Here is a 19,928-nt window from a genome sequence, read left to right on the forward strand (position 1 = left end):
AGTGTCAAGAATGTGTTTGCAACTCTGTCTATTTCCTGAATATTATATTTCCTTCTAGTCCCCTGTCATATGAGTCTTGCTTGTAGAATATTATTAATATCTACATGTATCTGTGAACATGTTCTTCTCCTGTTCATCCTAAAGAATTCTCTTAAACGAACCACACATGCATGGTACAGACATGACGATATACTGTATGGGCTCCGCAACCTCTAACACTTAGGTAGATTACCTTGAACGACGTAGTAAATATAGAAAATGCAAAGCAATAAATGCAACAGGTGGCATTTGCTATTTTAGTATCAGCTATAAAACACAAAACAAGATTTGGAAATGCGATCAATGCAGCAGGGAAAGTTTAGGCTATAATTACGGTGGATTGAGGGCCATGTTGGTGATAATACCACACATCGCCATCAGGGCCATTGAGAAGGCAGGACTGGGAGGATGTGTCTTTTTGTCAAATTACTGTCTTTTTGTCAGCAAAGTGAAGTCTCTTATTAGTGTCAACTGGCTCCCAGTAATTAACTTTTTCCCCAGACTGTTAGTGAAGTAGGTGATAATTTACTTGAATGAGCATCAGTAGCTCTGACATTGACTTGTTTAATCTATACTGTTCAGTAGTATTATTATTTCTTTACCTTACATTTATGACCTATTAATCTGCATGAAGCAACGCTGGTTAGCATTTCTGTCTTTAAATGGAGGTGTAACCACAGGAAGAGAGCGCAAGGGCTTCAATTAGCTCAACGGTCGCTTTTCATATATTGTTTAAGCTTCCAGCCAAGTCAGCTGAACCAGGTGCAGTGGTGCAGGCTGGGACATAAAACAAAACCCTGTTTCTGGACGAACACGGTTCACATGTAAAGGCCACAGACGGTGCCGCTTTCAGCTCACACCATAACACACAAGTAATTAATAGCATACACATATATTATTCCACATAATAGATCAACTTGTTTGCATATGCCCACCTGCGCACTCACTCACATAGGCACACACACACACACACACACACAGACAAACAAATACACAGGCAGATCCGGAAAAAAGATCAAATAACAGATAAAAGCCACTTAAGCCAAGCGGGGAATCACTAATGTGAAGTGTTGAGGAGGTGACTCCTGGGGGCAGGCGGTATTATCCTGGACGTGCAGGGACATGCAAGTGGAGAGCATGCGGATGGTCAGCCTATCTGCTTATAAATCTAAGTAGGTGAGCTGTTTGTGTGGGAAGCAAAACTCTGGGTCTTTAGAGATTTGCACTTAAGATAATCCCCTGAAACGGGCCTCTGTCAGCACACTTAATGTGAATTAAATAAATGTTTTATTTTTCTAAGTTAAATATAAATGTTTGCCATTGAAATGATTGCAATTTGTAATTTTGAAGTTTGGAATGAATCAAAATACTGGCTAAGTCTTTGGAGATATCTCTGTTGTAGTTTACAATGAGAGACCGACAGAAAAGTAAACTAGTACTGGATCCAAAGAGTGACTCTCTCTGATCTAAAGGACTGTGAATCTCTCTCGGTAATGCTTTTTTTCTTGCCGTGAGGCTTAATTGTTCTGTTTTCAAACTATTTATCTAAGTGAGTTCTTATGTTTAACATAAGCTTGAGTGTGACCTCGTTTTAGCTGCTTAAGGGTCTCAGCAGCCTGTAAAAGGTACCTGCCACTACATGCACTGCACTGATGCTTCTTCACAAGGCAAGAATACACACAGCCCAAATCATTAAAATCTCAAGAGTATTATAGCAGTTTGGTATACTTTAAAAACATAAATGCTGCATGTAACATGTATACTTTTGGAACTGTGAATATGCATCTGCAGATACATTTAAATCTTAATCAGAGGCTTTTAAGTATGTCTGAAGCAGCACTAGCATGTGTGTGGTCAGTCACAGCTGAAGTGTGTCTTAGAGGTCAGGAGTAGACACATTCAGTTTCACGCCGAGGGTCTCAGTGTGGACCCACTGGTCAGCAGTTAAATTCCAGACTCAGAGGAGAAAGTTGGTGTAGCTCTATCAAGTCAGGACACATCACGCAGGCGTTGTGGCTGATGACCTCTTTGCAGAAATGTGTTGAAGTTGCGTAAATCATTTACATGACAGAAGCAGAAAAAACAGTGAATATAGCTGAGGAAGCTGCAATGCAGAATTCAAATTTACTCGTAGATTTGTGGGTCATGTATGACTAAATTAAGTCATATACTGAGAGTATGCACTGGAATATGTGAGTCTATATACGTAGAAAAAATTTTTACATTTAGGGTTATATTAAAATCCACAGAACATACATACACACATTAAACAGCACAGTTGCCAGAATAAAATGTTGGCATTGTGAGGCTCTGAAAACCACATATATTATTTTGTTTTCAGCCACGTTTGTGGCAACAAAACCAGGATCTTTATGCTTAAACATTATCTTTTCTGAACCCTACCCAAGTGGTTTTTGTGCCTAAACCTACCAGACCATAAGCACAGCATTGTCACAACATGAAATTATTCAAATTAATCATTATTCATGTGTTCATTTAGAATAACTGTTGGATTCTCACAAAACAGTTAGAAAAACAAACGTAACTGTCTTGTCGTGGTGTGACAGTGACCTCAAACACAAACTTTAGTTCAGCTTGGGTGATTCCATCTCACTGCCGGGAATTTCTTGTGAAAGAAAAGCAATAACCTGCATGCAAGTGACCGGGTCAGATACTCCCTAAAGCCATTCAAAGTGTGGGATACTGAGGCAATAAATACTTGTTTTTACAAGTGGATACACAGCTGGCATATATCCTTGTCCATCAGACCTGGGCCCAGTGAGCCACAGGCTAAGAGAAGACACCTTTACATACTGTCAGACATGTTGAGGCGTCTGTAAGTTCCTGTTCATTTCTCAGTCTTCATGTCAGATCTTTAGACTTTGGAGTCTATTGGTCTTCATAAACCCTGCCTCACCTTGCCAATCTTAGGTGCAAGATAGCCTCAGATTTCACAGCAGTACCAATCAAACTCTACTGATTATAGGTTGAGAAGAAAAGGAGAACAGAGCCTCTGCATTCACTGAAGTTGACTCGGCTTCTGTGCTTTTTGCAATAGCAACAATATAGTCTTCCAGCACTGGAGAGGGATCATAGACCCCAGTCGGTTGAGTGTTATGTGATCATTCAGAGCCGGGAGAGGAATGCACTTCCTTGGAGACTCCAGACTCCAGGGCCACAGACAGACCAGGGCCTGGAAGTGAAGTGGTATCCCGAGCAGACAGGTGTGTACGTGAGAGGGAAGGCTCCGGGGGGGGATCCCCTTTCAAAGCCCCCCGTCACCCCACTCTGAGCTCCCGCAAGAAATCCAACCCAATCGCAGATAGCCCGATAACCTGCAGGCTTCCATTGCGAAGGAGCCCGGGGCACTTCCCCAGAGGGTGCAATGATATCAAGAACGGGAAAATGAAGGCAAAAGAGATAGAAAGTTTGTATATATTTGTCTGTACAATAGCTCGACTTCTGTGGATTTTCCTCAGCACAGTGGGTCGACTCTGGTGTACAGTAGGGCTGCGTGCTGACTGACATGGCCATGTTACACCCTGACTTCCTAACTGTGTTTTTGGATCTTACATGTCACCCGTGTCAACAGTCACCAGGAGATTTACTGGCTAATGGTGCCACAGTCAGGGCCCCCTGTGACGGAGCTGAGGCCTCTCAGTCCCCCTCCGCCACACCCCACCCTGTTCTCACCCTCCCTCCTTCCTCCTCCAAGACTCCTTCATGGTGTGTTCATGTTTTTACCTCTTCTCCATTTCTTCTCCTTTTCTTTCCTTGCAGGGTTTTTCCCCCATATCGCTTTCAGTGAACCTTGTTTTCACCCAGTTCTCCGTCTTTCTTTCTCTTTTTGTCCTTTTTCTTTGGCTTTGATTTATTGTGGTCAGACGGCTGCTGGGGTGGGGAGTTATGATGTATGGCTACAGCAGTTATTCTTATCTGTTCTCATATGGCAAAGCTGTTGCGGCCCCTAGCCGAGCTGTCATTGAGTTACTTGCTTTCCTTGTCCTTTTCTTTTTAGTCAAGCTAGTAGCGTGGCCTCAGGGATGGCAATGTTTTTTTTGTCAGATTTTATGTCAAATTGATTGAAACATCCCTCCAACTTTTGAAATGATTTTCTATTAGATTTATTGCGGACATCCATGGTGATCAGAGGGTGATAGCATTACTTTTCCTTTTGTGGATTTGAGTAAAATGCCTTGAAGACTACTGTAATGATTGTCATGGAATCTGCTTTAGATATTCCTGTCCCCCTCAGGATGAATTGTAATATCTTTGGTCATCCATTAATTTTCCTTCGCATCGCCATACTTACCAACTTACCTCAACTTTTAATCTTGAATACTTTGGTTTATTAGCCTGACAACGGCAGACCAATACGCAAATGCAAACCTCTCTGGAGCTTGGCTGTTCTTTTCTGATTTCCAAGGGGCGTTATCAAAAGCAATAGTACAAAATGCCTCTTGGATAGATCTGCAATCAATCAGAGTAACGAAATGTGTGATGTAGCACTGCTAGTTAACCTGACAGCAGAACATGAACAGCTCAAAGCAGTGGTGTTCAACTCCTGGTTATTCGTTTGTTCGGCGCCTAATGACAGGCTTTATACCAACAGTCCACGTCCAGCACCATAGCTTTGGAGGAGGCTAAACATCTGAGTGTGATGCTGTGATACATTATTGGATAACTTCTAATCTGTAGCTTTTTTTGGTTATGTCTGCTTTTCATGCATCCTTATTTTTCATTCTACACATAGTACTTTGATGAAAGAGATAGATTCCACATGCCACATTTGTTGTGTTTTGAGATTAATCCAAAGTGTTGCAAGCATCTGTGTCACTATGCCAAATGGTACAAGCGAGGGTCAAAGAGGATGTGGCTGTCAAATTATGATTTACAACATCCTGCAGCAATCGAGCCACTGTGATGTGTCGATTTACAGCACATGCTGCCGCTGTCCGGAAGGAATGATAAGAGTTATTAATATATATAATCATGCAGCATTCCTGACACGAATACTTCGCAGCGCAGAGAGGAAGTTATAGCTTCCACTATTTGAAAAATCTCCTTCCATACCTAAGATGTTAAACTGATGTTAATTTTTTTCTTTATACTTGCACTCCAATAAAATTTGGAGGCAAATATTGTACTTCTTACTCCACTTCATTTATTTGATGACTTTAGTTACTAGTGCTTTAAGAACCGTATTTTTCAAATTAAGTTATTTTGATTTGCAAAGAAAAAAAATGCTGGATATCAGTTATAATAATCGACCAGGCCAAGAAGTGCCCACAGTTTTCATAAATATATGTATAATTTAATTTTACTTGTACTTTTGAGTTAAAGTACATTTAATATTAAGTACTTAAAGACTTTTACTCAAGTGCTAGTTGGGAGAAGGACTTTTACTTTAACCAAAGAAATATTTTAACACAATGTCTATACTTTTACTCAAGTATGACTTATGGATACTTTTACAACACTGTTTAATAGACCATACTTAAAAACTGGTATTTAAATACCTTGCATAGCTGACTGGAACCTCCCCAGTATTTATATCAGGATGATTAATGAGGAAATACAATAATGGTGATGCGTGTCACTTGATGAGGATATTCTTAGAAGGTTGCTCTTCCTTGCATCATGCTGGTGAGCGTCAAAGCCTCACATTGACCTTCTTCTCCGATCATATCTCCGACCTGACCCACTATCCCACTGCATCTATGTATGGTGTTTTTGCAGGCAGAGTTTTTAATCAAATTCTGCACCAAAATACCTGACGCTTTGTTGCATACCGCTATGTGACTTACTGCACTAAAATAAGCCAAGCAGCTTTTAATGAAGATCTCGAAGGCATCCAGTGGGTCTCACTCAGGCCCTAAATCAGGAAAACATTATCACACTTCTTTGATATTCCCTGCCTGCCCTTGTCAGTGAAAAGCATCAATCACGCTGAAGTTAATTTATGAAATGGCTGCTAACAGGGACATTTAGAAAACATGTGTGGCCTATAAAAGTTTTCAACCCAGCAGAAATTATGATGATTGTCAGTTTGAAAAGCTAATGGAAATGTGAGCTGAGCCAGGCAGCAACTGTATGTATTGGATTTGATGGCCAGTCTAATATTGTACGCGTGTCATAAAAATTAGACCATTAATCATGTTTAAAATCATGTCAGAGCGGCTATTTTGACTTCTATTTTCTCGTAGGTCTTATACTTTTTTCACTTTGAGCAAAGTTGCACCATTTTCTCTCTGGGGTACTCTGTGATACCCTGGGAAGTCTGGCATCTTCATTATTTGTTGGTTTGTTGAAACTCAGACTGCCAGCCCCAGCGTCGGTGTCTGACAACATCTACAATGGAAGTCAGAGAAAAGGGAGATTCCTCTCTCTTACACTGGTGTGAACAATGTGGAGGCAGGCGGAGAGGCATGCCATGGTGGTAGATCTGGCCCACCCATACTGTGGCCTGCTGTCCCTCTCAGTTGTCCGTCCCCTCAGCGAACAAAGCCGACACAGGGAGGAAGGGGAACATGGAGAGAAGGGGGGAGGAGGTTCGTGGAGTACAGCTGTCACTCTGCTCCACATAATCTGGGAGTCTGGCGGGAAGGAAGGCTTCGTGGGACACAGAGACAGAGACAGACAAAGGCCGAGAGAGATAGGGAGGGAGCTTTGATTCGATTCTCTTGAGCTTGTTATTCCTCCATCTGACTTTATGTTACTTTGTCATGCGTTAACAGAGAATAAGATACTTAAAAATGTCTACGAAAGGATGAGGAAGGGCGAAGAAGTGAGACATCAAGGGACTTTTTTTAACAGTCCTGACATTAGTTATTCTGGACAAAAGTAACCACCTGTAGTGCTTGTACAGCAAAGAAACAGCACCTGTTGACCACACAGCGTAAATAAACCCATTGAGTGGTCCGGAAAATGGCAGATGTTACTTATTCACCGGTCTCCACAGTTCTGTTGGCTTCAGTGTGGTGTGGGCATTCATTAAATTCTGAAGGTTAACTATATTTAGTGTGTTAAGGAAAAGCCCCACAGATTTCTTTCTGTTGGATGTGGAAACACAAAACTTGCTGTTGCTGTGGAAACTTTCATGATGTGGCTGTACATGACAAAATGAAAATCTTTGATGTCACAAGAAAAATTGCACTATAGCCTCAAATTTGGATGGAAAATGGATTTCAGCGACTACTTTATGCACTTTATTATACAATTCCATAGTGAATATCTATAGAGATTATTCACACAGCAGCCATTTTCCTGTGATGTCACACTTGTGGGTGGCAAGCTTAAATGCTTGGGTAGTTGTATGTTGCTGTTTTCTAGGTTGCAAGCCATATAACTGTTGGGAATCTGACAAATTGTTGTCAATCACCACTTCCTGATTGATCACTAATTGATAATGAATATACGGAGGGCCATTGGGCCATATTTCAAGATAAAACAGCATATTTGATAACCCACTAGCTAACGTTAGCATTCAACCACTTCCTTCACTGTTCAGTTACATCCAAGTCAAAGATGTGTGTTGATATTTTAGAATAAATTTACACTTTTTATGTGACACAATCAAACATTAATGTTAACTAGGAAGTGGTGCTAACGTAATGCTAACGTTAGTTGTTGTCTAAGTGAACTAATGGTTTTTTATATGTTTCTATATGTTGTTTTATTTTGAAATATAGCCCGATATCCCTCCAGGTTTTCACTATCTATTGGCGGTGAAATGTTCATCAGATTCCACTTGAAACCAGGAACACAGCAGTACAATACATGAGTACATACAGTTAAACTTCAGGGGAAAGTTGTGATACGATGACCAGTCCTGCATTCCCATTATGTCATTTCACATGTCATGTCATGTTACACCTGTGCCTCTGGTTAACATGCAGGTATCAGGTAGCACTTTTTTCCAATGAGTCATTGCTAAGGTATTCTGTTTTGACCATACTACGAGTCAATTAACTTTCTAAGTAAATCTGATTAGTGTATATATATATATATATATATATATACATATATATATCCATGACAATATTTTAACTAACTTTATCGTCCCAAGAAGGGATACTAATTTGCAGATTTGGCAAGATAGCTATATGTCAGAGGCAACAGGTAAATATACATTGGTCAATACAAGGAAAACAACGAGCAGCAATAAATTAAAAATATTATTGTATATCATTTTGAAAAGACAACATTAATATAGTATATAATCGAGTTTGAAATAATATCACAGTGACTTGAAAAAATACTCAAAAATGACTAAATTATAGTAATTTGAGTCATTGTAATTAGTTAGTGTAGTTACAGGAGTGCTCTATAGGTGTCTGTAACTTAGCACAAAATAGTCAAACAGTATGTGAAATTTGGAAAGGCTGTATTCTTGTCTCATTTATAAAACCTCCATTGTTTTACTCCTTGTAGCGATGCAGAAACCTAAAGCTGACCGATTGCTCGATGCCAAAACAGAGGCGGCTTTTTGTCTCTGCCGTGTTCATTTGATAATCCGTGATGATAGCCGCTGACTAAGCTTCTCTTCGTATCAGCTCCAAACGGGGCCGGCTGCCAGGACACACTTTCTCTTTCCAGCACTGCAACAATCTGATAATTGAAGTTTGTCAAAGACAGACATCAGGCCTCAACTAGGAGCTGTCGTTAACAGCTCACCCATTCATGACATGTGAAGCAGTGCAGACTGAGCAGAAGTCATAGTGGTCAGACGTTTATATACATTTACGGGAAGATATGCTTGTTTCTGCACTGAATACAACTAATTCACACTACATGATTTCTGAATTTGTCAGTCCATGCATGAACTGTAGAAACAACTGAAGAATCTGGGGCGAGCAAAAACAGACATGATACATGTTTCCTGTATTTTTAGCTGTGACTGTTGGAAACTTGAGCATGGTCGAGGGTACAGTAGCGGTGCCCACTAGGCGGGTTCTTCTGCTCCATGTTGCCCGTCTGTAACCGGGCTTCATGTGTCCAACCTGCAATTATTTGACCCTGCTGTCATCTTAAGTCTATTTTGTATGGAGAAATTGGAAAGGACTTCTATGTTTACTGTCCCGTCTTCACATTTTCCAGCTAATTAACTGCTGTCATTTTCCCAGAAAATCCACTTGTTGCTATCAGTTCCATCTGAACGTACCTCTGCGTCTTGGTGGCTTTGGTTTGCCCCTGTTGTGACTCGGCCTGGTTTGGTTCCAGTGTTGACATGTGGGTTTGAGGAAGTGGCCCCCTTCCCGTCCTGAATACCCACACTCAACCCCCCAGTGTTTTCATTCTCCTCAGTCATGCAGCATAAAGACTGCAGCCTCATTCGTCCTCACTGAGGCACAACTGAGCTCAGTGCTGGTTCATTGTGTGGAGAGGCAGATGCTCCTTGCCATTGTTGTCTTTACATTTTTTTTAAAACTACTTTGACAGGTATGATATTCTGCTTGCTATTGTGAAAGAATAGACCGCCGTCCTACCCAAACCGCTGAATCTTTCCTCTGACCCACTGAAGTTCCCTCGCTCCTCTTAGTTAGGTCAACAGGGCCGCTGTCGGTGTGACCAGCAGTGCACGACTAAAGAGAGAAAGCCCTCTCAAACTTCCCTGATCCAAGAAACCCACTGATCTTGACCCATTTCTCATCCAAAGTCACAGGTCACCAGGCTCGTCTCACTGAAGGATGAGACACTTTTGCCGCTGTTGTTAAAAAAACATCCAGATTATGCGGCAGAACCTATAATCTTAAATATCTCTGAAGCAGTCAGTATCAAGTCAGTGACCAAAACTGAGCTGACAGTTTGAGGGATTACATGAGTCATGAGATAGTATGGATTAAGGACAGGATTGGGTCTAAAGTTGTGGATCAGTGGCAGGTGACTCTGAGGGGCAACAATTTGTTGCTTTAAGTAAAAGTAAAAGTAAAAGTATGTAAATATAAAATAAAGTATATAAGTTATTAAAATGGGTCAAAGGAAAATCAGCATATCTTCACATTTTTGCAGCTGGAACCATGAAATGTCTATACATGAAAAATAGTTAAGTGATTAATCGACAAATCATTTTAACTGTACTTGTATAGACTGCTGGGTTTTATTTATAACAAAACGTCATATTTTATAAACTTTTCATGTGTTTTCTTTTCTTGATTTTAAGAGTGGCTAGTGACTAAAGCTGTCAGATAAATGTAATGGAGTGAAGGGTTTAATATTTCCCCCTGCGATGTGGTGGATTAGATAGAAAGTGGCATGAACAAGTACCTCAAATTGTGTAGTACTTGAGTAAATGTACTTTGTTACATTCCTCCACTGGGTAGGAGAGTATCTGTCCTCTGTCTGGTCACCCTTTTAAGTCACTAATAGAGCCAAAAGAAGCCTTACTGTCCTGAAAACACTAAAAACGTCACCTTGTGCAAGAGGGAGAGCAGCAGTGCTTGAACGTGACGGGGTGAGGCAGATTAAAAAGAGGTCAGCTCATTAAAAAAAATATACTATGACAGAATTTTTCCATAAGCAGACCATGTATATCTATGATTTTACCCCACTGAGGGTTTAGAGAATGAAAGAGCTTTAAGTAGAAGTGGATGAGAATCAGAGGAAATAAGAAGCAACTCTTGTTGAGGCCCAGTGAAGTGAGGTTTAGGGAAGCACTGGTATTAAGTTATCACATTTCCCTTCCAAAATTAAAATGCCCCTTGATTCCTTTTATCCTAGATTGTCGTTTATATGCCTCAGTGGCTCCTAACATGAACTAAATAGATTGTTTCTTCATTGTACTGTTCAGCGGAGGAAGTCTTTCAAATACAGACCTGCTGCAATAAGCTTTTTTTGTTTTTGGGGATCTTTTAGGTGGAAACAAACTTAAGCCTCAGCCATTCCGGCTCAACTGGTCCTGGATCTCTCTGGAGAGGGAGTACTATTTAGTGGATGAGGACGCCAAATTCCTGGAGGTGACGCTCAAACGCAGAGGCTACCTGGGGGAAACCTCCTTCGTCAGTAAGTGTCGACAGCCATTTGTTTAACATTTGAATGGATGTCCTTTTCATTTGATTTTAAACTTTATGGATGCACTTTATGGATTATATTTTTAATTCTTATTTCTTTTACTTTTGTTTCCTTTTAGAGTCAGCATCAGACTTTGTAGTGCTCTTGTTCCTGTCAGGAATTAATTGATATGAAGGATGATGACACTAAACAACATGCCCTTATTAAACTGACAAGTTGACAAAGAGTTATTGCCCCTTTAGCTGTTTCCTAAGCCTGTATGATATTATTTATGTGCAGTTTTAAAGGGCAGCCCTGCTATAAAACATCATCTCATAACCCTCCCATTTAAAATCTACACAGATTCATGTTAAGGTCCTTGCAGGATGTCTTCGTTTAATCCCCACAGCAAAACTGAAGGAAACTTTAAACCAACACCACACTAATAACAACGTTTGGTCCCTAAAGGTGCAAATCTTTTGTGTTCTTGTTTGACTGCTGCTCCATTTCCTCCGTTGTCTGAAAGAGGTGTGATTGAGAGCACATATAACCTTTCCTAGGAAAGGTCACGAGTAAATGTCAACATGCTGGTCCTTGTGGCTGCGTCAGACATTTGCATGCAACAGATTTATCACAACACATGTCATCACGAACACTCCTGTCTTTGAAGATGCAAGAAAGGAAACCATTGACAACGCCTATAAATAAATATTCATCCCAATCGCCAGAATTAATGTTGGCATTGTACGGAATCTCTTTTATGGTTTGACAACACTGACGTTAAGGTCTGCTTAAGTTTAAGACCCTGATTTGGGTTTAAAGACTCCAGCCAGAACACGGCTACAAACGTTGTCTGGAGATGGTCTCAAACAGTGCTCTGCTCTTTAGCGAGAAAGTCTGAGGGATTTGAATATTGAAACACTGCAGGAGCAAATACAGAAACAACAACTCAAACGACTCTTGTCACATCCCTCTCCTTCAGGTATTGGCACTGTGGATGGGACAGCGGTGAAGGACAAAGACTTCCGTGGCAAAGCCCAGAAGCAGGTCCAGTTCAACCCCGGCCAGACTACAGCAACATGGAAGGTGAAGATCTTCACAGACCAGGAGTTTGAAACCTCGGAGACCTTTGAGATTCAGCTGTCAGATCCAGTCATGGCTGTGCTGGAGTTTCCCGACACTGCAACAGTTGAGATTGTGGATCCTGGCGATGGTAGGAATCCAACAATCAAGTCTTACCACCATAAACGACTTACTGAATTAAAGACATGAATAGCTTTGAGATTTTTTTTGTTACTGATCACTCATCAGCTGCGGTTCTCTTTCCACAACAGAATCGACGGTCTTCATTCCTCAAGCAGAGTTCAAGATTGAGGAGGATGTCGGAGAGCTGGTAGTGCCGGTGCGGCGCTCAGGAGATGCCAGCCAGGAACTCATGGTTGTCTGTTTCACTCAGCAAGGTGAGATGAAAGTGTTTGTAATTACTGTCTTAGAAAAGAAAGGATCCCAAGATTACATGTAAAGACACTTTTAATTTAGATAAATGTAGGTGACACAATAAATGTGGGAGCACACTTACCTACTTTTTCCTTAATTATTATTTTTATTTGCTATTTTTATCTATTATATTACATAACATTATCTATACATATGCATTTTATTACCATTTCCCTTTAAGATCTCATGCTACTAACACTCCCACAGGACTATCTGAAGTTTCAAGTTTAATCTCTTGTCCTTTCTCTCCTCCCATAATTTCTCAGCCACGGCCACTGGCACCATACCCAGCACCGTGCTGTCCTACTCTGATTACATCACCCGACCTGAGGACCACACCAGCGTGCTGCGTTTTGACAAGGACGAGCGCGAAAAACTCTGTCGCATCATCATCATCGATGACTCCCTGTACGAGGAGGAAGAGAGCTTCAACGTCAGCCTCAGCATGCCCATGGGCGGGCAGGTGGGCGCCAACTTCCCGACCGCCAAGGTCACCATCCTGGCAGACAGCGATGATGGTGAGTGTAGTGGGTTTTACCTCGTTTTCTCAGCCTTAAAAACTTCCTTACCAACAAACATACACGTGATTTAGTAAATGTACATGTATAGTTTTAAAGCATACAGAGGGCAATATCGTGAAAAACGGTAGAGCCCAAGATATTTTTTAAGCCTATCTGCATTTTTTTTTTCAGCCTTTGTTATTGTCTCCTGTTCTGTTTGCTTTTGTAGTTTCATCCCTTGTTCGTTTAATATTTAACTATTTTTTTTTGTTGTTTGGACAAGAAGCCAAAACGTAAAGGAAAGTATGTGTTCTTCAAAACCTTACGTACATGTGTAGAATAGGCCCGAGGTCATGGTGGCAGTTATGGATGATCCTGTTGCTCTGTGAGCCTTTGATGCTCTACACCATTAAGCCACCAAAGGTGCACAGACGGCACAGTAACACCAGTCTCCAAATCAAAAGCCCTGGATACTGTACTTGCCTTAATGGCTTTAGAGTAAGTTGAGATCCATTACCCCTCCTGTGCCGGGGTCTAACTGCTTTGTTTACATTCTCTGCTTCATTTATCCACCATACTCTGTCTACCTGTGTCTGTCTGTCTGAGTGTTAGAAACAAGATAACAATAGACAGGTGTTGAGGAGGAGAATGGAGGCCTGTGGATGTTATGCTACACTGTAGGCTGTCTGGCAGATAAAAGGACTTTAAACCTCGCTTTGCTCCTCGAGCGACCTCCGTCCTCATTGGCATTCAGGGGAGCTCAGGGGAAACAGAGGGCATCCCTTTGTCTGCAGGGACCAAAAGGCAGGTGGTGGAGAGAGGAGGACTATGCAGGGAATCCCAATGACTGGCATGTTTTTACTCTTTCCCCTGTTTGATGGTATTCAGGGCTATGTTGCCTGATGCTGTTACAGATCCTTTTCTTGCTAGATTTCAACTTGAGACGACAGGTAGCTTTTTAAAGCTGTAACTCACACATTTGACAAAACTTAATGCTCAAATTCTTAAAATCCTTTAGGCCCTTCTTGTCTTTCTTTTACCACCGGTAACACCCAGACTCATTTTGTCATTTTGTGCTCCTCACAGTCTTCCTCTATATCTCCGACCTTTCACCAGGGCTAATTTCCTGTACTCACTTGTTGTAGTGACAGACCTGCTCGCAGAGCAAGCATCCCTCCCGACCAATTTGGAGCAGGAGTACAATTGAACTTTATGTATAAATAATCAGCGTGCATTCCCAGACATGTGAAGAGACAAGAGAAGACTCCTCAGTGTAAACCTCTATTGTGGCATACTTCTTGGTGGGTCCTAAAGTAACACCCCACCATAAATCTGGTTCAGTGTGTGTGTGTGTGTGTCTGTGTGTGTGTACTACCATCTGCCTGCCTGAGTAAACTTGTGGTTTGGACTCTTTCCAGCATTGAGCCTCCATTGTTACCGTATTTATCTGGCTCTTCCTCCCACTGATCTTTAAGGTTGCCATGTTGGCACTCATTCCCCTCATACAACCCCTCCTTCTCATCCTCCTTATAGTACTAAATAGCCGGGTTGGAGGCTGAAAGGCATTGAAAGTGTGCCAGGAATCCTCCCTTCAGCATCAGTTATCTGTCGCAGCATCAGTCAACTTCTATATAAACCCAAGATCTGCCAATTCTGTTCATGAACCAATAATTGAACTTAAAAAAATGTAAGTTTACTGAAACAACTGACATGTTTTGGACTGTTGACTTCATCACATCCATCAAACAACACTTTAAAGGAACATTTAAATAGACAAACTGGTAAAGTCACATGACCATAACCTCAACTCAACCCAATCATCATTTTATTTTAAATGGTTTACTGACGTTTTGTTTGATGACGCTAATGTAGGCCATGAGTCAAAGTGCTTCAATGTTAGCATGTTTTAAGTGAGGTTATATAACTTTTGCAAAACTGTGACCACAAGTGACAGTTTCGCAAATAACAAGTAAAGATGTCATACATTGTGTCAGCAAAATCACAAACAGGATATGGTTGTCTCTACCAACACCAGAGTGTTTTGAATTTTGTGTGGGTGTGTTTTATTGATTATTAATTCAACTTTTTATTTCTAAGAGAACAAATCTTTTATTTCTTCTTTCAAAAGTTACATATTATCACTTTATATTAAAAATAAAAGTTATTCTCGCTTCCTCAAACAATGCTGGCGTTTTCATCTTCAGGATTGCATCCCTGCCACCTTCAGATAAAGTCTTCATAAGTTGTAGCTAATGGCTTTAATACTGGTTAATAAATCATTTACTTGAAAATAAACAAAGACATTTTTCCCAACCTGGCAACTCGAATGTTGTTCTTGTTGATGGCTAATAGCTGATCTATAAAGCCTTAATAAATAATTTGCTAATTATTAATAGTTACTTCCAATAATTATGATTTACAAACCCTTTATAGAGGGTGCCCTAAATTTCCATTTCTGCATTTTCTCTCTTTTGAGTCTTATAGTTCAAAAGCCTTGGGTCTGAATTTGCACCTCTATCACTTGATCTCTAAGACCACTGGCTGGACAGAGTGTGATGAAAACACGCTTTATACAGAAGTGAGGAGAGATGAATTGACAAAGTGATCCAGAGGTCTGAATTCCTGCCCTCTGCCTTTGTAAAGTAGATGGTTGCCGCTGTGTCTCTGCCAAACCCTCACCATACTGCTTATCAGCCGCTCTATCATCAGAAACTAGGAACATCCCTCCACTCGTACACACCCTAGTCTTCAGGTATATCCGCAGTCCTTTGGCGTTGAGTTCAGACAGAGCTGTCTGGATTTAGATAAGTGGGGGAGGGAGGATAAGAGGGATGACAGCTCTCTTCCTGTGCTGAGTCAGAAATTAGGGAGTTTGTTCGGGCTGTTCATGCCAATTTGTCCCTGAACCTGATCACAAAATCTGCAAAATATGTTGTCTGAATGTAAAATTAACCAAAAAACATCCAGCCTGGATTAAAAGCTTATGTTGCTCTGTCCTTCTAACAAGGGACGTTTGTTCTCACAACCAGCAAAACTGATGAAAATACACTATCCAGATTATGACTAAATGATAATGATATTATCAGTATTTCCTGTGCTATTTTGGCGTGATTATTTCTTTCTTTGATTGATTTTCATTATCTATTGTATTTCCTCTCTCGTAGAGCCCTCACTGTATTTTGGGGAACCTGAGTACATCGTGGATGAGAGTTCGGGCTACGTTGAGGTGAAGGTCTGGAGGACTGGGACTGACCTGTCTAAGACGGCTACTGTCACCGTCCGCTCCAGGAAGAGTGATCCGGTCTCTGCAGAAGGTATAATCAGCAGTCCGACAGAATAGCCAACACTTAGTCACGACTTCATCAACGTGCTCGTTCATGGTTTTCCTCTCTGTCTGACAGCTGGACTGGACTACGTCGGCATCAGTCGCAACCTGGACTTTGCTCCTGGAGTGACGATGCAGACGTTTAGAGTGACCATCCTGGATGATCTGGGTCAGCCGGAGCTGGAGGGGCCGGAGACCTTTGACCTCGTGTTACGGATGCCCATGAATGCTGTGCTGGGAGAACCAAGCAAGACTACCATCACCATCAATGATACAGTCACTGACTGTGAGTGGCAAACAGACATATTAAACCTAATTATGTAAAGATTGTCCAAACCTACAGTAACATTACACTTTATTCTGCTTGAGTTGATTTGAGTCAATTACTTTATTTTCATGTCCCTATTTAGTATTTATAAGCAGTACATAAACAAATTAAATGGTAGGCTGTGCAATTCATTATAATATGATGAAAATCAAGTACAACGTCCAAATCACAGAAGCTGCAATTTTTTGATAAAGGCAAATGTGTTTTGTGTGATGAAATGTGATGTCCTGACCTACAAATCTTGTTCTCAAGATGTAAGAAAACATGTTTGTTTGGTACAGACAATCAAATTCAATTTTAATAGTTTTTTTAAATGTTCTATTTTAAATAACATATATTTAAAATACTCTGTTTTGCAATATATTGTTAGAGGAAATGAGATTTATTGATTTCTGTCTTTGCAGTGCCCAAGGTTCAGTTTAAGGAAGGAAGCTACAAGGTGGACGAGTCTGACGGGGAGGTGACAGCCATCGTGTACCGCAGTGGAGACATCAACCTCAGGTCCACGGTGCGCTGCTACACCCGCCAAGGCTCTGCTCAGGTCATGATGGACTTCAGTGAAAGACCCAACACTGACGCATCGATCATCACTTTCCTACCAGGTGAGACCTCCCTCTGCTTCCTAAATGTTCCTTTATATCCTGCAGCACTTAATCTAAACATGGTAACCATTCCTCTCCAGGTGAAACTGAGAAGCCGTGTGTGGTTAGCCTGATGGACGACTCCGTCCATGAAGAGGATGAGGAGTTCCGCCTCCTCTTGGGAACTCCCAAGAGCAAGTCTCAATATGGAGCTTCTATCGGGGAGCAGAAGGAGGCGCTGGTCACGGTCACAGATGTGAAAGACAGTACGTGCTTCACCAACAAATAAAATAATTTAATGACTGCCAAAATGTGCCAAATAACTAATTGATTTTGTGTGTTTCCTGTTCTTGTGAAATACTCGGTTTGTAAGTTTAAGAGACAAACAAATGTCTATATTTTCAGGCTCAAGTCTATTTCTGATTTTCTTTGTGTTCTAGAGCCCATCATCCGTTTCTCTGAGATCAAGTACAGTGTGCGTGAACCTCAGATCAAAGGTGACGTGGCTATTGTGAAGATTCCTATCCTGCGTGTTGGAGACACCTCAAAGGTCTCAGTGGTGAGAGTGCACACCAAGGACGGCTCTGCGACCTCTGGAGAAGACTACAACCCGCTGTCAGAGGGTAAGGACCTGGTTTAGTGGCTGCACATTGCCTCTTGATGTGAACTTTTTATCATTGCTCACTTCACCGTCTCCGTATCTAAGATGTCGAGTTCAAGGAGGGTGAGAAGGAACACTTTGTGGAGATTGAGATCCTGTACGACGGCCAGAGAGAGATGAGAGAGGCCTTCACCGTACACATGAAGCCAGATGACAACATGGTGGCTGAAATACAGGTGACACAAAGGCCACACAAACAAATATAAACCAGTAGCAACTCGTATATGTGCACACGTACAGTGCCGCATATCGACACACGTGAGCATGCGCCATGTCATGTCAGCCTGTGTTAAAATAGCCAGGCAGCAGCTGGCATTGCTGTCAGCACGCCTGAACCACAGAGTCTTATAAAAAGCTTTTCCCTCTGGAATGAGATGCTGATGGGGAATGTCCCAGCAGAGCCAAACAGTAGACACACCTATAAACAGAACTGGGACATTCTACCCATATACTGGACATCAGACATGTTCGGCTCACATGACCAGTTCAAAGATGTTGGGTACCAAAATTTGAAATTGTTCCACTTTTGCTTGAAAGTAAGGCAAGACACCCTGATAGTTTACCAAGAAGTGCTTGTAAATACATAGAATGCAGTGTAGTTATTTAGTTATGAGTGAAGGTAAAAAGGTTTTGAGAAATATGAGTATTTAACGTCGCCGTTCCTCTTCTGTCTAGATGAACAAGGCCATTGTCTACATTGAGGAGATGGACAGTGTGGCAGATGTCACCTTCCCTGCCGTGCCCCAGGTGGTTTCCCTGCTCATGTATGACGACACAGCTAAAACCAAAGACAAGCCCCATCCGCCCAATGGATACCCTGTCGTGTGTGTGACGGTGAGCGCAATTCTTCAGCTGCTTTTGGGAGCCACACACACATACCTTCGGATTTCTTTAATTTTTCAGTTGCAATCTGTCTCGTCATCTCTTGCAGGCTTGCAACCCGAAGTACCACGACTTTGACAAAACCGGTTCCATCTGCACGGCGGAGAACATCAACGACACTCTCACTCAGTATCGCTGGCTGGTCAGCGCCCCCACCGGATCGGATGGAGTGACCAGCCCCATGAGGGAGGTGGACACAAATACTTTCTTCACCAACACCAAGTCCATCACTTTGGATTCGATCTACTTTCAGGCAGGCTCAAGGGTTCAGTGTGCAGCAAGGGCCTTCAACGCCAATGGAGATGCCGGCCTGGAGCTTTCCAGCCCCATTGCTGTGATCAGTAAAGAGGAGGGTGAGTGAAGGACTGAAGGGAGAGCCGCACATTTATGTTTGTATCAAGATCATTGGTTTAACTGGCTTCTAACTCTCTGCAGGAATGTGTCAGCCTCGTGTCCAAGGCACTGTTGGAGCTGAACCTTTCTCTGCTAAGATCCGCTACACCGGTCCAGATGACCCAGACTTCCCCAACCTCATTAAACTGACCGTCAACATGCCTCACATGGATGGTGAGCGGTATACATTTGTTGCATCACATCACTGTTTAGTAATTAAAAAAAAAACACCCAGAAACTTAACAAGCGTTTCACTCTTAACAGGCATGTTACCAGTCATCTCCACAAGACCTCTGTCCAACTTTGAGCTCACCCTCAGCCCAGACGGCACACGTGTGGGCAACCACCGCTGCTCCAACTTGCTGGACTTCAATGAGATCCAAACCGGCCATGGCTTCATCACCGATGCAACGAAGAACCCTGAAATCATCGGCGAGACTTCACCTTACCAGTACAACCCCATCATGCGCTCAGCCAACTCTCTGCGCTACTACAGGAACCTCAACTTAGAGGCCTGCCTCTGGGAGTTCACCAGCTACTACGACATGTCAGAGCTGCTGAATGACTGTGGAGGCTCCATAGGTACAGATGGACAGGTAGGACGAACATATTGGCAAAATCTACAGAGATTTAAACGTTAAGATCATTGGATAAACTCTGAGGGTCAAAGTAAATCTGTGCTAATTTTGCGTCAACATCGGCAAAGGTGGTTGACAGTACTTCACGTCATCAA

The 19,928-nt window shown here is 41.9% G+C and overlaps 1 protein-coding gene across 1 annotated transcript in view; it reads left to right on the top strand.

The window, feature by feature from the left end:
• The window catches only part of frem3 (Fras1 related extracellular matrix 3), a 30,328-nt gene that overhangs the window by 6,326 nt on the left and 4,074 nt on the right, over window positions 1-19,928 (top strand). The window contains exons 3-16 of the mRNA XM_073473026.1: window positions 10,894-11,040; window positions 12,011-12,241; window positions 12,363-12,488; window positions 12,792-13,043; window positions 16,190-16,339; window positions 16,427-16,636; window positions 17,083-17,280; window positions 17,361-17,525; window positions 17,700-17,882; window positions 17,966-18,096; window positions 18,596-18,754; window positions 18,852-19,155; window positions 19,238-19,369; window positions 19,460-19,791. Of these exons, the coding sequence (XP_073329127.1) occupies window positions 10,894-11,040; window positions 12,011-12,241; window positions 12,363-12,488; window positions 12,792-13,043; window positions 16,190-16,339; window positions 16,427-16,636; window positions 17,083-17,280; window positions 17,361-17,525; window positions 17,700-17,882; window positions 17,966-18,096; window positions 18,596-18,754; window positions 18,852-19,155; window positions 19,238-19,369; window positions 19,460-19,791 (2,720 nt within the window). The remainder of the gene's footprint in view (window positions 1-10,893; window positions 11,041-12,010; window positions 12,242-12,362; window positions 12,489-12,791; window positions 13,044-16,189; window positions 16,340-16,426; window positions 16,637-17,082; window positions 17,281-17,360; window positions 17,526-17,699; window positions 17,883-17,965; window positions 18,097-18,595; window positions 18,755-18,851; window positions 19,156-19,237; window positions 19,370-19,459; window positions 19,792-19,928) is intronic.

This window comes from Pagrus major, chromosome 1, assembly GCF_040436345.1.
Source record: "Pagrus major chromosome 1, Pma_NU_1.0".
Taxonomy (NCBI): domain Eukaryota; kingdom Metazoa; phylum Chordata; class Actinopteri; order Spariformes; family Sparidae; genus Pagrus; species Pagrus major.